This window comes from Cetorhinus maximus, chromosome 19 (genome assembly GCF_964194155.1).
Source record: "Cetorhinus maximus chromosome 19, sCetMax3.hap1.1, whole genome shotgun sequence".
Lineage (NCBI taxonomy): Eukaryota > Metazoa > Chordata > Chondrichthyes > Lamniformes > Cetorhinidae > Cetorhinus > Cetorhinus maximus.
The window spans coordinates 11916407-11934192 of record NC_135897.1 but is presented as its reverse complement, the minus strand read 5'-3'; the positions used below and the strand labels follow the sequence as shown (position 1 = coordinate 11934192).

Sequence of the window (17786 nt, the reverse complement as noted above, 5' to 3'; positions counted from 1 at the left end):
GCTAGCAGAGACCAAGCAATATGTTTATATTACTAATAAAATTGGTACCATGAAAGGGGTTTTATTGTTAGAAGAGGTGGAGTTCAAAATGAGCTGTGCTAGGTATAACTTCAGCAGTTTTGTGTGTGCAGGGCAGAGGCAATGTAAGATCAAGGTAGCTGTAAGACTACAACTGTCTCCACAGGAACCAAAGTAAAAGGAACCTCATTTTGAATTCGTAAGATGAAAATGCTTTGCCTGGGGTCTGAGTAAATCTTATGGGTTGCTGTTGCCTTAGTGGAGATTAGTTTGGGAATTTGTTAAAAGTTATGATAGTAGTAATTTGTAGCCATGTGTATATATTTAACTTGTGTAAATCAATAAAATGTTTCATTTAGTTTAATATAAAACTTCTCGATGACTGGTGGTCTGATTCCTGAATTTAGAGTTGCATCTTAAACATACCACCTAAAAATATAGGATATGACAGTTGCTTAAAGTTTCCCTATGGGATTTTTAAAGAACTCAGCTTTACCAAAAGCTGTCTCATAACACCATCATGCTTCTACTTTAGCTCTGAAGAGAAGTCATACAGACTCGAAACATAAACTCTCCACAGATGCTGCCAGACCTGCTGAGTTTTTCCAGCATTTTCAAAAAAATCTGCAGTATTTTAATTTCACCAAAATAGGAGATTGTGTATACACAATGGACAGAAAATGGACATGTACCTGAACAGTGGGAAGGACTACCTGTTGAAAGATTTTCCATTAACTAACTCCCCCAATTCTAAGCATAATTCTAAAGGCTTTCACAGAATGTAAAGCATCATTGACTGTACCCATGTTGTTCTTTGGACCTCTCTTTATTAAATGACCTGAATTTCCTCCCTCAAAGTGCAAAAGCCCACTCTTCAGTGCCTGCTTCCCTAGAATTTCTCAAAATTATTTTTTTACTTTTTTAAAAAGAGTTCAATTATTTAAATACCATTATCCGAAAACACGATGGATATACCTGGTTTGTTTTATTATTTTATCATTCCCAGAGGCCTCCATTTATTATACAGCAGACAATATTTATTGTTGGATGCTACAATCTGTACTCTTTGTTCAAAGACACACTCTGCACCAGTATTTCACTGATATGGTCCATGCCAAATGTTAATAGGGTCCAAGCTGGTTGGTTAAGCCGAAACCAAGACACAGAGATTTTCTTTATCAAGAGAGTTTATTGACTTGTTCAGTCTTACAACTTTCTTCCCACTCAGCCCAGTGTCCTAGCTGTCCCCTATTTATATGTGCTCAAAGACAACTAATAATCATCACCTGTTTTTCCTAACTTTAACACTGACATTAACAAACCTTAGCAATGTAGTTAACAAGACATTAAAACCAAATACTGAATTATACAGCTACAGTTGCTAAACAATAGTCCACATCATTTGTTGGCGGATACAATCCCCACCAGATAGTGAATGATATAAGCAACATGGTTTTAAACAATACAGTCTGTACACGTTATTCGAAGGTATGCGCCAGTTGTTTAGTCATACAGTACATATTATTATCCAATCCATACCAGTGAGGAAATCAGAGATGGGAAGAGAACCCACACAATGCCAGATGTTGATGCTGACAGTGTTGGGAAGGGTCAGACATTCTGTCCACCAGTTTTTGGGCAGGTGTGTTGCTATTTCAGCTCCAAGCATAACAAAGGAGTGTGGAGCAATAGTTATCACCATGCCAAACATCATTCCGCATGTGGCTATCAAGGGGCATGATACCCTGTAAGAGAAGAGAGAGAGTGACGGAAAGTTCAAACCTCCCATGTAGTTAATATTATCCACAAAACACAGTATTAGTCACTTAGGTTAGCACATTAGAGCAGGGAAACTTCACACAGGACACAACTCTTTTGATAATAAGTGGGAGACGCCTGGGGAATAGGCCCATGTAAAAAAGCTGAGCCATCATTGCCAGGTAGAATTGGTTTGGCAAGTACAAAATGCAGATAATACAATGCCTGTAGCCGCCTCTAAAGCACAATTACTTTGTTACAGTAGTGCATAAATTGCCAGGAGCCTTTCAGGCAGGACTCTTTGCAATTGTCATGAAAATATAGTAATTTTTATAAGGTTATTGGGATTTATTGTAAAGTAGGAATAGTGAGGTTAGGACACCATGTGTGTATGTTGGGTGGCGGGGGGGGGGGGGGGGTGGGGGGGTGGACTTAATTGAATTAAAGATAGCTGGTCTGAAGGCTTTGATGTATCAGAAGAGAAGCTAGGTTTGAAATGCTAAATACGTAAACATGGCTGAGGTTTTAGAATGTGTGGTGTAAAAGGAAAATTTGCATTTTGAGATAAACCAGAGTAGTCATGAATTTCAATAAGAGGGTGAAATGTTACACTTATCCAGAAGAAGCCAAACAGTGTGTTTATTTTTCTCAAAGCTTACTGATAAAATTGGTACTATGAAAGATTTTTAGTATTAGAAAGGTAAAGTACAAAGACATATTGAAACAATGGGATTACATTAAAAAAGAAACATGTATAAAGGAGATGAGGTTGTGTGTAGGGAAAGAAGACATTCTAAGATCTAATAAGTGGGAAAAGCCTCCAGCCTCTATGTACCAAGCTGCTGCCTATAGGAACTGAAGCTAAGAGAATTCACTGTAAATATCCCTGTCCAGGGTATTGTATGTGCTTTGCCTGGGTCTGTTAAAATCTATTTTGTTTTTACCTTAATGGTAACTGGGAGTTAGATTAATTAGGGGAGCTAGGACGTATCATAGTAGTAATTCGTAGACCTATGTATGTGCTTAAAATTATTTCTTTCATTAATAAATGTTTCATTTAGTTTTATAAAAACCTATAAGACTCAGTGGTCTTATTACTACTGAATTCAAGGCATGTATCTCGAAATCAAAATAAAAATTGTAAAATAGTTGTGACAGTTGTTTCCAGTTTCCCTCTGGGATTTGAGCAGCTCAGCATTTACCATCTGCTGTACCATAACAAAATAGAAAAAAATTCTGGGACAGTGAGATTGGGTAGCTCTACAGGTCCTTCCAGTCTGGACATAGTTTCAAGGATATGCATGTGACATAAGTTTTTCAATTACAAGATAAGTATATGAGAAATGTAACAGTGGCTCCCTTAAAGCCTGGGCTTCATTAAAGCCTGAGCTCCCCAATGGAGGGAGTGAATGTTTGTGGATGTGGTACCAATCAAGAGGACAAAGCAACCCACTTGATTGGCACCCCATCCACAAACATTCACTCCCTTCTCCATAGATGCACAGTGGCATCAGTGTGTACCATCTAAGATGCACTGCAGGAAGTCACCAAGGCTCCTTAGACAGCACCTTCCAAACCCATGACTGCTACCATCTAAAAGGTCAATTGCACTCCCTCCCTAACAGCACTGTGGGTGTACCTAAACCACATGGACTGCAGCTGTTCAAGGCAGCTCACCACCATCTTCTCAAGGACAATTAGGGATGGGCAATAAATGCTGGTCTAGCCAGCGAGGCCCACATCCCAAGAATGATTTTAAAAATATTTTCCAGGACAGTGAGATTGGGTAGCTCCACAGGTCCTTCCAGTCTGGACATAGTTTCAAGGAAATGCCCGTGACAAAAGTTTTTCAATTATAAGAGAAATATTTGCGAAATGTAACAGTGGCTCCCTTAAAGTCTGGGCTCCATTAAAGTCTGAGCTCCTGTTTGCAGCTATTTAATGCCATCCTGATCTTCAAGAAGAGGAGAAGAATTGATATATAGCACATGGAGGATGTTAGGGAACAGAACAGTTTGTGCGACATTGTGAATGTTCAAAGGAAATTTATATCATCTGGTTCCAGTTCAGTTCTTTCTGAATTCTGGCTGTGCACACAGTTTTCCACGAGCTTGGCAGCGATTTTAATTATTCCTTTTCGGACTAAAGCCTGGAATTTCTACAGGCTTCTTTTCATCTCCCACTGTAAATCTGGCAGATCAACATAAATTTCCAAAGTAACAGTGTAACCAGCTGCTTATGCCTGCAAATTATGGCACAAGATCAGTAGCTTACTTGGTGCTAAGTAAAATGCCCTGCCAATTTTATTGAGGATTCTCTCTATTGGCTGTGTAACTTCAGCGAAAACCCTGTTTATGTGGCATGAACAAGGTTTAAACAATTGACCAATGTTATGGTGGCTGATCAAAAGAACCAGGGTGCATTCCCAGCATTAGTCTCCTCCTTAAGTACCAGAGATAGGCAGTAAATTGTGTGCAATTTGTGTAACTTATATAGAAAGACATACAGACTCCTCCCCTTTACCTATTTTTAGAGGAGAGGCGACATGAGAACATTTTTTTTTACAAAGCAAGTTATTGCAATCTGAAATGCACTGCTTGAAAGGATAGTAAAAGCAGATTTAATAGCACCATGCAAAAGGGAATTGGAAAATTTGGCAAAAGGCTGGAAACTGTGGAGGTCCAAAGAGACTTGGGGTCCAGGTATATAGTTCACTAAAATGTCATGAGCAGGTACAGAAAAATAATCACAAGGCGGACGAAATGTTGCCCTTTATATCTGGATGAACAGAATACAATGAGGTAGGAGTCAATCTTTAGCTACACAAAGCCCTAGTCAGACCACACCTAGAGTACTAAGAGGGCTGTTGAGTGAGACAAGGGAGGAAATAGCAGGGGCGTTGGCATTAATTTTCAATATCTCTCTGGCCACTGTGGGAGAGGTGCCAGAGGATTGGAGGGCAGCCAATGTGGTACCGTTATTCAAGAAGGGAGGAAGGGATAAACCAGGGAACTACAGGCCAGTCAGTCTACCCTCAGTAGTGGGGAAACTATTGGAAGCAATTCTGAGGGACAGAATTAATCTACACTTGGAGAGGCAGGGATTAATCAAGGACGGTTTTGTTAAAGGGAGTCATGTCTGACCAATTTAATTGAATTTTTCGAAAAGAAGACCAGGTGTGTAGATGAGGGCAATGCATTTGACGTAATCTACTTGGACTTCAGCAAGACTTTGATAAGGTCCTGCACGGGAGACTGATAACAAAGGTAAGAGCCCATGGGATCCAAGGCAATTTGGCAAATTGGATCCAGAATTGGCTGACTGGCAGGAAGCAGAGGGTGATGGTTGAGGAGTGTTTTTGTGACTGGATCGCTGTGTCCAGTGGGGTTCCACAGGGATTGGTGTTAGGTGCCCTGCTGTTTGTGGTATATAGAAACGATTTAGACTTGAATGTAGGAGGGTTATCAGTAAATTCGTGGATGACATGAAAAATTGGTGGGGTGGTAAATAGTAAGGAGGATAGTCTTAGATTACAGGAGGATATAGACGGGCTGGTCAGATGGGCTGATCAGTGGCAAATGGAATTTAATCCAGATAATATGAGGTGATGCACTTGGGCAGGACAAATGAGGCACGGGAATACACGATGAATGATAGGACCCTGGGAAGTACCGAGGATCAGAGGTGTGCATGTCCACCAGTCCCTTAAGATAGCGGGACAGGTAGATAAGGTGGTTAAGAAGGCTTATGGGATACTTACCTTTATTAGCTGAGGCACAGAATATAAGAGCAGGGAGGTTATGCTGGAACTGTATAAAACACTGGTTAGGCCACAGCTAGAGTATTGTGTGCAGTTCTGGAATCTGCATTATAGGAAGGATATAATTGCACTAGAGAGAGTGCAGAGGAGATTTACCAGGATGTTGCCTGGGCTGGAGAGTTTTAGTTATGAGGAGAGATTGGATAGACTGTGGATATTTTCCTTGGAGCAGAGGAGATTGAGAGGGGACACGATTAAGATGTATAAAATTATGACGGGCATAGATAGAGTAGACAGGAAGGAACTTTTCCCCTTGGTGGAGGGATCAATAACCGGGGGCATAGATTTAAGGTAAGGGGCAGGAGGTTTAGAGGGGATGTGAGGAAGAATTTTTTTCACCGAGAGGGCAGTGGGAATCTGGAACTCACTGTCTGAAAGGGTGGTAGAGGCAGAAACCCTCATAACATTTAAGAAGTATTTGGATGTGCACTTGCGATGCCATGGCATTCCAGGCTATGGGCCTAGTGCTGGAAAATGGGATTAGAATAGTTAGGTACTTGTTTGACCAGCGCAGACCCATTGGGCCAAAGGGCCTTATTCTGTGTAGACCTCCATGACTCTATGAGCAGTTCTGAGTATCACGACTTAGGAAGGATATACTGTCCTTGGAGGGAGTGGAGTGTAGATTTATCAGAATGATACCGAGGGTTAAATTACAAAGAAAGATTATACAAACTAGGGTTGCATTCCATGGAATTTAGAAAGTTAAGGGTTGATTTGAACAAGGTTTTCAATATATTAAGGAGAACAGATAAGGTAGCTAGTGAGAAACTATTTCTATTAACTGGGGAGTCCCAGATGGGGCATGATCTAAGACCTTCCAGGGTTGAAATTAAGAAACACTTCTACACAAAAAAGGGTCATAGTGCAACTTTGAATAGAGTGCTGGGAGTTGGGTGAGTGAGGGAGGTGGTGAAGAGAGGAAGAAGGGGCTCCTTTACTTTTTCTAACTTTTTCACCCTGTAGGAAATTGCTCCTACTCTACTACAGGGGAAGAAGCTAGCTGTTTGGTGAGTGTCTGGTGAATGAATTTGATCTATTCTATTCCTCAGGTTTAAAATAGTGGTATGGTCAATAAAATATATTTTTAAAAAAGTAATTAAGTAGTTAATTAAAACACACAAAGAATGACAGGACAGGTAATGTGTCATGGCTGCAGCATTTGGGCGCTCCTGATTGTGTGCTCCAGGGCAAACAAGTCTGCAGTAAGTGTTTGCGGCCTGAGGAGCTTTGGCTCAGAGTCATTGTGCTGGAGGCCGAGCTGCAAACACTGTGGTGCATCAGGGAGGGGGACACTTGGTACCAGGAGGTGGTCACAGCCTTTAGAATAGGGTCTTCTGGTTTAGTCAGTGGTCAGGGACAGGAGGGTGTGTGACTGCAAGTGAGGCAGGTAAGGTGACCCAGAGGACAGGACTGCAGGAGCCGCAGCCTCTGTAATTGTCCAACGGGTCTGAGGTCCTTTCAGCTTGTTTGGAGAGTGGGGGCTGCAGAGTGGACGAGCTGACTGACCATGGCACCGTGGTACAGGAAGCCATTCAAGTGGGGGGAAGCAAAAAGGAATGTAGTGGTAATAGGAGACAGTATATTAAGGGGGATTGACATTGTTCTCTGCAGCAAAAAGCGAGAGTCTAGAAGGCTGCGTTGCCAGGGTTCAGGACATCTGTTCAGGGCTGGCGAGGAACTTGTCCATTTTGGCAGGAGGAATAAAAAAGAAGCATATTATCTAAATGATGAGAGATTGTAGAACTCTGAGATGCAGAGGGTGTTCTAGCGCATGAATTGAAAAAGGTTAGTATGCAGGTACACCAAGTAATAAGGAAAGCTAACAGAACATTATTGTTTATTGCGAGGGGAGGTGAATACAAAAGTAGAGATGTTATGTTTCAGACCACATCTGGAGTACTGTGTACAGTATTGGTCTCCCTATTTAAGGAAGGATGTAAATGCATTAGAAGCAGTTCAGAGAAGGTTTACTAGACTAATACTGGAATGAGAGGGTTGTCTTACAAGGAAAGGTTGGACAGGCTAGGCTTGTAACCGCTGGAGTTTAGAAGAGTAAGAGGCGACTTGATTGAAACAGATCAGATCCTAAGGGGTTTTGACAGGGTGGATGTGAAAAGGATGTTTCCTATTGTCACTAGATCACCGTTTAAAAATAAGGGGTCGCCCATTTAGACAGAGATGAGGAGAAATGTTTTCTCTTAGAGGGTCATGAGTCTTTGGAACACTCTTCCTCAAAAGGCGGCAGAAGCAGAGTCTGAATATTTTAAAGACAGAGCTAGATAAATTCTTGATAAGCAAGGAGGTAAAAGGTTATCAGGGGTAGGTGGGAATGTAGAGTTGAGGTTACAATCAGATCAGCCATGGTCTTATTGAATGGCAGGCTCGAGGGGCCGAAACTCCTGCTCCTAATTCGTATGTATGTTCATATGTAGAAGTTTAGAACTCTCTTCCATAAACAGCAATTGATGCTAGGTCGATTATTAATTTTAAAACTGAGATAAGATTTTTGTAAACCAAAGATATGAAGGGATACAGGGTAAAGGCAGGTATATGGCATATGGGTGCAGATCAGCTATGGTTCACTCCTATAAATACTCAAAGGAAACAAAGTTACATGGATATGGGGAAAGAACAGTGGGCTGGGATTAACTGGATAGTGCTATCAAAGCTCTGACACAGGCATATTGGGTCGAATAGCTTCCATTTTTGGATGCATCTACCCTTAGCAAACAGAGCAATTCCACCACCTCCCCGCCCATGCCATATAATCTGAGCATAGGGAGATGCCTGTGTACAGTGTACTAATTGCAAGCACTCAGACAGCCAGAAAATGCCAAGTTGATACTAACTTCACTGGTTGCAGATTTGCTCGGACTATCGAGTGTACATAAAAATGGACAAAATTGCTGAATATATGAAGGGGATTCCTCAAAAATGTGCAATTCCAAACTATTCCAGTAATAGCCAAGACTGGAAACGTCACCTTTTAACGGCCTTCCAAGTTAGTGCTCAAACTCGCCATGTACCCACACAGCTCTGAGAAGGAGGCTGCAGCACAAAATGGTCATGAGTAATGTTGCAGTGATCACAGCCAGTACATCCTTCTTCTGGCCAACAGGAACCTGGAGTGTTTGGGTTTCTACAACCTGTAAAGAGGAGGAATCATAAGATACAGAAACTGAAACAGCATGAAATTCTGAGGCTTGGTAACTTGTAAATAGGAAACAGTCACAACATTACACTGGACATCCTTACTTACTAATTGCATGTTCCAAATTCACTATCCTGGGAGTGCTTTTAAGAATAATATGTGACGGAACAGAACTGTATATTTTTAATAAAATATATCCTCATGGCTATTTCTAAATTTTAAACTGGACCTTTCGGCTGACGAAGGCCACTATGATGGCTGACCCTATGCCTGTGACTCACCAGAACAAAAGAAACCATGTTGCAGTGACGGAAATGTCATAACTCATTATTTCTGAGGAGCTACTAACAGACCACCTGGGACTGCACAGCCCAACTTATTTGCATTTGACCAGACTTGCCAGCAGAGTCAGAGAGTCTACTAAGACACTGGTCTCTCAAACATTTCTTTTAACTCATAATAGCAGGGACGTTAGCAGTCCTGAAGACCGAGCTGAATTCCAGAAACCAGATAAACATCCTTTGTTGAAGACCCTGTGGAAAGGTAAGGTCGCATGACCCAAGACTCTGGCTTGTTGAACAAGTTATCATTGCCTTCCTGAGCTCCAAGCCAGTCTGCTGCTTTAATATTTGACTAGCAGGCCACACAGAGGGAGCTCTGACCAGGCTGGACAACTGGCCCCATCTCCCCTGCCTCTGCTGAAAGTTCTGTACCATTGCCTAAAAACTGATTCATCTCGGAGTGTCCATTTCATCCTGTGAAGTCAACGCCACCGGAAAAGCGAATCTTACACCATCAGTTTTCAGCCTGCCGACCTCCGTGAAGGAATTCCTCATGGGACTTTGATTATGGACTCCGGACCTCAATTCAACCAATATTTATTTTCTGTGGTCTCTCTACTGTAAAACCTTCTTTTCTCTATCCCTCTTTTTACTGTATGTGCATGGAGGGGAGCGTTGCAGATCCTTCTTTTCGTGGTTTTTTGATGTGTGCAATAAGCTAATCTTTTTTGAGTTCATCCTACCTCAAGTTTGCTGTGGGGTTATGAGTAGGTATTGGATCATACAAAAACCAAAGGGTTGAGAAATATGACACCGCTCATTAAAAATCAAACAAATCAAAACATCTTTCTGTTTACGGACAGGTGCTGAGAGGAAAAATTAGTGTGGTTTGAATGGACCCCCTTCCTATTTGTAACAAATTCAACATTTATGCAACATGGAGTGTTGCTTGATAGGAGCGGAGATTGCATAATCAGACACACAACTCAGCAAGCTCAATTTGCAGCGCTCCTGTTTTTTGTGGAAAATCGAGCTTTTCAACTCCGAGGCTGTATGAGGATATCCAAGGCGTGTAACATCAGCATCACAAAGCACGGTAAAAGTGTTACAATTTATTTCCAAATTACTCTCTACTTCCATGGCACTTTATCCAACTCAATTTAGCAAAATAAAACATCCCAAGGTCCTTCACTGGAGTGTTATAAAGCAAAATTTTACACTGAACCACATAAGGCAAAACTAGGGCAGATGATCAAAAAGGTGCATTTTAAATAGCATCTTAAAGAAAGAGAGGTTGAGAGTCGAAGAGGTTCAGGGAGGAAATCCCAGGGCTTTAGACCTAGGCATCAAAGGCACAGCCACCAATGGTAGTGCAATTAAAACAGGAAATGCTCAAGAGGCCAGAATTAGATAAGCTCAGATATACCAGAGATTTGAGGGTTGCAGGAGATTACAGAGACAGGGAGAGGCAAGGCCCTAGAAGTATTTGAAAAAAAGATAATTTTAAAATTGAAATGTTGACTGACCAGAAGCCAATATAGATCAGCGATCACAGGGGTGATATGCAAAGTTTTGGATCACCTCAAGTTTATGGAGGGAGGGTGGGCAGGAAGGATGTGTTAGAATAGTTAAGTCAGAGGTAACAAAGGCATGAATAAGAGTTTCAGCAACAGATGAGCAGAGGCTGGAGCAAAGTTGGGTGATGTTAGAGGTGGAAATAGATGGTCTTACTGATGGCATGGATATGGAAGCTCATCTAATGGTTAAGGTTGCAAACAGTCTGGTTTATAAAGCAAAACTCAGACAGCTGCCAGGCAGAAGAATGGATGTGGGATAGTTAGTTAGAATAGTTAGGGAACTGAGTTTGGAGGGGTGATCGAAAACAATTGCTTCATTCTTTCCAACATTTAGTTGGAGGGAAGCAGCCTGATAATTTATAATCAATGAAGGAGTCAAGAGCTGGTGGTGAAGTACAGCTGTGTACCCATACATGTGAAAACTAATGCTGTGTTTTCGGATAATGGCACCGGGTAAATGAGAAATAGGAGGGGCCAAGGATAGAACCTTGCGGGAGCATGAGAGGTAATGGTGCAGGGGCAGGAAGAGGAGCCATTGCAAGGGATACCCTGGCTACAATTAGATAGATAAGAATGGAATCAGACAAGTGCAATCCTACCCGGCTGGGCAACAGAGGAAAGACATTGGTGGAGGATGGCGTGGTCAACCATGTTAAAGGTTGCAGGAAGGACGAGGAGGGAAGGTTTAACTTTGTCACTGTCACATGTCATTTGTGACTTTGATAAGAGCCATTTCAGTACTGTGACAGGGGCGGAAACCTGATTGGGGGGGCAGAATTCAAACAGGAGTTTTGGGAAAGATGGGCACAGATTTGGGAGGTAACATGTTCCAGGACCTTGGAAAAGGGAGGTTGCAGACAAGGCAGCAGTTTGCAAGGATGCTTCTAGCCTGCACTTGCTGCATTGTTCGTTGCCTGCACACATCAGCAAGGGTTCAATATTGTAAATAACTTGCACTTCTTAAAAGCTAGCCTACAATACTCAAAGTTAGCCTGCGCTTATTAAAAGGGGTGTGCATTGTAGCTAGAAAGGGTGCTGTAAGTTGTTCTGCAATTGAATTTGACCTGGGAAATAGAAATCAATGGTTGATTATGGGAGAGAGTGAGCATTCAGATTTTTGAATGCTGCACTGGATGTCTTGGAGGTGCTGGAAAGAAGGAGAGATGTCCTGTATTTTCACTGAGGCAGGTGGTCCTCCAGGCTGATGATCAGAAAGTTGCAGGAACAGATAGCCACAGAGGTCAATGCCAGGAATATAGCCCCAAGAACCTGGATGCGGTGCAGGAAAATGTTTAGTGATCTGACACAAGTGGTCAAGGTTAGTGAATGCATCTTTAAATGACATATTATAGCAAATGCACCATTAGCCTGAACCACTGCTCAAGTCACCACACCCCATTACTCACCTATCAACAGTCTCTGTCAATCAGGACTCAACTCCACCATTCATATGACTCATCTTACCCTTGGACACTTAACACCGTTGCAAGTCCCAAATCCACATCTTTCAGCTTACACACACTGTCAGCTATTCGAATCACCCACACAAATTGCACAATAGTCACTGACCTTCCCGCTCTCTTGCAGGGGAAGATGGCACACAACCAGAGGCAGCAGAGGCTAACTGGAGAGGGAGAGGTGTTCCTGCATGTTCTAACCCCCCACAGAGGAGACAGTGTTGACTATTATGGGAAAAGTCATTCTGAGCCCGTGACCACCAGCAGTGCTGAAGCCATTGAAGATGAAGGTATCCACATACCCAATCCTCCTTTTCTCATCCCACTCCCCTCTCACCCCACAATCTTCTCTGATTAAGAAGATACTGGTGGTACAAGCATGTACTTCTCTTCCCTCACCACAGCCTTCTCCTTACTCCTTTTTCCTTTCAGATACTCAAGCAATGTAACCTACCCAGGCAGAGGAGGAAGAGCAAGAAGACAGCGAAGATGAAGAGCTAACATCATTCAATCTCACAGTTGCAGCTACCAGCTCAGACACTGACACAGTGTGTAATTTTGAGGATAGGATAGAGATGAGATCTGCACATGGTGAGGCAGTGGACACAAGTGTACTCCAACCAGGAAAAAATAGTGCTGATGCCAGCTTGCCAGAGGGCGAGGTCGCATACTAGTTCTGCTGCTGAGGACACTGATGATTACTTTACTAGGCCAGGCTATAGAAGTATGAAACAAAAACAAAAATTGCTGGAAAAACTCAGCAGGTCTGACAGCATCTGTGGAGACAAAGACAGAGTTAACGTTTCGAGTCCGTATGACTCTTCTTCAGTTCAGAAAAGTCATATGGACTCGAAACGTTAACTCTGCCTTTCTCTCCACAGATGCTGTCAGACCTGCTGAGTTTTTCCAGCAATTTTTGTTTTTGTTTCAGATTTCCAGCATCCGCAGTATTTTGCTTTTATAGAAGAAGTATGATGGGCGTATGCACCAAAGTGCTTTGTGCACTGGAAAGCCCTGGACTCCTCCTTTGGAAGAATCCAGCACCAACTCAGCACTAGGCTTTATATAGAGCTTGGATCCCATACTTTTCAACATAAACAGAGAACCACTCCAGCAATGCACCATGATGCAGTGTCTGATGGCAGATATCTTAACTTCTATTGCAGCACGCAGATGGATGCTGCTTGTGCTGTGGTGGAAGTTCAGAAGGCTGTCATGCAATCTCAGCTTGCTGCCATGGAAGCTCAGACTTTTGCCATTGTGGCTCTGGATACCAGTGTGCAAAGGGTGTCATAACACTCCTGCAATATGTTCTCCAACAGACCTGCTCCCTAAAGAACGTCTGCAAATACAGCCTCCTGCTGAGAGACCTTCTACCCACTCCTCCTCTGCCTCCTCCCCCCTCTGCTAGCAGCTTGTCCTGCTCTGTGTGGCCTCTGCTCATTCTTTCAGTCATGCTTAATGTCAAGAGGAAGCACTACAAGGCCACCCATGTCTGGAAGCAACTGGTTTGTGAAAAGGACTTCAACACCAGCCAGACCATTTGCGCAGATTACAGAAACTTTCACCAAATATGGAAAAGAACCCTAGACACATAGAATTACAGCAACAGCCAGTAATTGATGATCCCTTTACATAATGCAGGAGGGGGTGTGGTCCTTCAGTTTTCAGCTGTGCAAGGTCAAGAGAGGTTGTAGGCTGGAGCGCGGAGCTCCAGATGGCAGTGCTGGCGTCCAATCAGCTTTGCACACTGATTGATGCCATGATCTGCCTGTTTTGCATACATCTGGCAGACGTTAGATGTGGGCATGCCAACGCCTTCACCAATATGGTGTCTGGCGCACTTTGCATCAGAAACGTGTGTGCATGCCATAGATGCCACTTTGGAACCCCCGTCTCTGTTTACCAACAAACAGTTTCATAGCTGTATTAAATAAAAAAAAAGGGTAGCAAGTATGTGAACAGATTATTGGCAAAGGTGATTTCAGGAAACTCCAACTGGTTTCAAGAAGAAATCAAACAGGTTCTCAATAAGAAATGGGATATTGTGAATTAATCAGCTAGACAGACCAAAGCTCTTCTCTTGCCTGAAACTACTAATATGTTAAAAAGTCATAACAAATAGGAACATTACAACTATATTTATATCAAATAACATTGTACATAATTGCTTTTACCACGGGTCCAATGAAATAAATGGGAATAATTTTGCTTATTTCGACACAAAGTATGTAGAAAATACAAAGGACGCACAGTTTTAGCTGCAGAGAAATGGTAGAATTTCTTAAATAAGTTACCCAACTTACATTCCGATAGTTAACATTCAGCCAGCTACAGGTACTGGGGTTACTCGCTGAGCAGGGAGCCTCTGTCACACCAATTTTCCAACTTTCCACTAATGGACTATCTAAAAGAGACAAAAGTGGATAAGAGGAATGGGTTCTCTTTATAAATCAGGATCAAAAAATAGAAGTTATTTCACAGAGTTATACTTTGCATAGGCTTTTAGTAAAGAGACAGGAGAGGAGGCGAGTCTCGAAGCGCTGAGAACAAGCATGGATTTCAACAGGTGACAATTAGGCAAGACAAACATCATAAATTTTTTGAGACATTTTAGCTGAGGGAAATTCGGTGCATGTAGTGTACATGAACTTTAAGAAATCCTTTGACAAGGTACCACACATTAGAGAAGATTAAGGGTTATGAAATTAGCAGGGAGGGGGTTAGTTGACAGCAAACTGGATTAAAAATTGGTTAGAAGGGAGAAGCAAGTGAGAAGGAGTTAAGGGCAGTTTTACAAGATTGGAAGTGGGTGGTGGTGTCTCACAGGGTTCAGTTCTGGGATCGCTTCTGTTGACTGTATATATCAATGATTCAGATATAGGTTTAGAGGGAAAGATGTTGAAAGTTGCAGATGATATCAAAATAGAAGGTATAGTAAAATCTTTAATGGAACAAAGGGAGCTGCAAAGACACATCGATAAGTTGGGGTAGGGGGGAGCTTGGCTAAAAGGTAGAATTCACTGTCAGTAAGTGTGAGGTGATAATTTTGGTTAAAAAAATAAGAGCAATAATTATACTATGATTGGAAATAGGCTCAGAATGGCTGAGCAAAGAGATTTGAGAGGTACAGATTCACAGGACATTAAAGCAACACCTCAGGTTGACAATGCTATTAAAAGCTAATAGAATTCTAGGTTTTACCGCAAGAGATACAAAATATAAAAGTCAAGAGTTAATGATGGGCTTTTATAAAACCTTAGAAATAATCTCAGTTGGAGCACTGAGAGTAGTGTTGGGCTATTAGATGTCAACTAATACTTAGATGGTAGCACTCACCCCGCTGAGTCAGAAGGTTGTGGGTTCAAGTCCCTATCGAGGGCTTGAGCACAAATATCAAGGCTGACACTCCAGTGCAGTATTGGGGGAGCGCTGAACTTTCAAAGGTGGCATTTCTTGGATGAGACATTAAACCAAGGCCCTGACCGTCCTCTCAGGCGGATGCAAAAGATCCCTATTTTGAAGAACAGAGGAGTTACCCCCTGTGTACTGGCCAATATTCATCTCTCAATCAACATCACAAAACAACTTATCTGGTCATTATTATCTGCTGTTTGTCAGAGCTTACTGTGCACAAATTGGCTGCTGCGTTTCCCATATTATTTTCAAAGCGTAGTCACTGTTGCACTTCATTGGCTTTGAGATGTTGAGTAGTCATCAAAGACACTAATTAAATGCAAGTCTTTCTTTCCATGCACACGCGCCTGCTTCACAGTATCCCATAGTAATATTGGAAAAAATATTTTCTTTACAAATCCGACAATAAAAAAGAACTTTACACAGTTGAGGCTTCTCAAATTCACTTGCAGGATTATTGGTTGAGGCAGAAATTATTTCAATATTCTTCAATTGGTGAATGAAAAAATAGCAGAAAAGGACATAGGAACAGCAGCTAAATGTGAATAGAACCATTTCCACACATGGAGGAATGGAGGATAAACACCATCAAGGACTGGTTGGGTCAAATTGCTGTTTTTTGTGGGATAACTTTTATATATATTTTTATGTAACCAATCACATGAAGAGGGGACTACAGATAAAGTACTGCTAGCTAACAGGAACCCCAAGTACTAATTTCTGTACAGAGATGATGTTACAATTGGGAACCACAGCTCAGAGTGGCATTCAAGGCCAGAACTTATGATTGTCTGTTTTACTGGATGGAAAATTACCAGCCGCATTGTCCAATTTCATGACCTCTGCTGCCTGCAAGTACTGCTCTTTGCTGGGAGAGTCATATTGCAGAATCAGTTCCAGTGTACCGTGATTATCTGCACATCAATTTCTCACCTCATCTGGTATGGGACAAAACCTTCCATCGGTTTTCAAAACTACACAATGTGTGTTTTTAGAATTTACGTTGTATATCTTCCCATTCCCATGACTACAGTACTGCTGTAACGATTTAAGGTGGAGGTGGGGGCTATTTTGTCTACTCTTTGTTCTCATTATGTTTCTGTACAAGGCATAGAGAAAATGCAAAGTAACCATCTCAGGAGGGAAGTGCTGACAAAGCTTGTGAAGCTGTTTGGCATGACCAAAACTTACGGTCTCTCATTATGTGATCAGTTATATAGATATTACTGTATATGTGAAGTAAAAGCAAACAGGATTATTCCCTAACCAATACAGATGTTCTAAAGGGTAAAATCCAATACAAAATACAAACTACATTTCTTCCTCAACTTTCTCTAGCAGTGCAATTTGTACTAAAAAAAAACCAGACTTTATGCTTGGTTGCTTGGAAAGTGGATATCTGCAGTTAGTGATTCAGTAAGACATACAGTAGTGCAGGTTTCAATCTGGAAGGGCGACAGCTTGAACCACATAAAAGTCAACGTCTTTGAAACATCTTGTAACAGCAGTTACATGATTCATGAGACGAACATGTAGTTCCCGATTCAAGATCCTCAAGTGCTTGAAGATCAGTCTCCAATGCCAGGTTTACTACCTTAGGCTGAATCTTAAACCGTAGCAGTGTTCAATCACAGAAGAACCATTACAAAACCTGGTCTTAGCCCACCTAAAAGAAAGAATCACAATTCCTGTTCACAAATTACAATGGAACCAAGAGGACCGAGTCCATTAACATCTCCCAATTTGAAATAAGCGAGAATGAGAGTCCTAGGGCCTCATACATGTAGAGAATTAAATCCACTAATGACAACAAAATGTTTTATATAGCACCTTTAATGTAATAAAACATCCCAAGGAACTTCAGAGGAGCATTATAAAACAAAATATGGCACCAAACCACATTAGGAGATTTTAGACCAAACGACCAAAACCCGTGGCCAAAGAGGTAAGTTTTAAGGACCGTCTTAAAGGAGGAAAGGGATGTAGAGATTGAGAGGTTTAGGGAGGGAACTCCAGAGCTTAGGGCCCAGGCTGCTGAATGTTCATGCAGCAATGAAAACTGGGGATGCTCCAAGGGGCTAGAATTAGAGGAGCACAGATATTCTGGAGGGTTGTGGGGATGGAGGAGATTACAGAGATAGGGAGGGGCATTTCTATTCCTTTAAGACACTCCTCAAAACCTAATTCTGTAATCAAGCTTACAGAGATAGAGAGGAGCATTTACAGTTGTAATAGGATGGAATGTTACATTTCTAAGTGTTTTCCAGCTCAAAAATCTGTTAAAATATAAATAGATCATTTTAG

The 17786-nt window shown here is 41.8% G+C and overlaps 1 protein-coding gene across 1 annotated transcript in view; it reads right to left on the bottom strand.

The window, feature by feature from the left end:
* Nucleotides 1-1187: 1187 nt before the first annotated feature.
* Nucleotides 1188-17786, bottom strand: part of pigx (phosphatidylinositol glycan anchor biosynthesis, class X) — a 34931-nt gene continuing 18332 nt past the window's right edge. The window contains exons 5-7 of the mRNA XM_078563511.1: nucleotides 14372-14472; nucleotides 8583-8745; nucleotides 1188-1763 (exon numbers count right to left, since the gene is read on the bottom strand). Coding sequence (XP_078419637.1) covers nucleotides 8602-8745; nucleotides 14372-14472 — 245 coding nt within the window. The 3' untranslated portion in view covers nucleotides 1188-1763; nucleotides 8583-8601. The remainder of the gene's footprint in view (nucleotides 1764-8582; nucleotides 8746-14371; nucleotides 14473-17786) is intronic.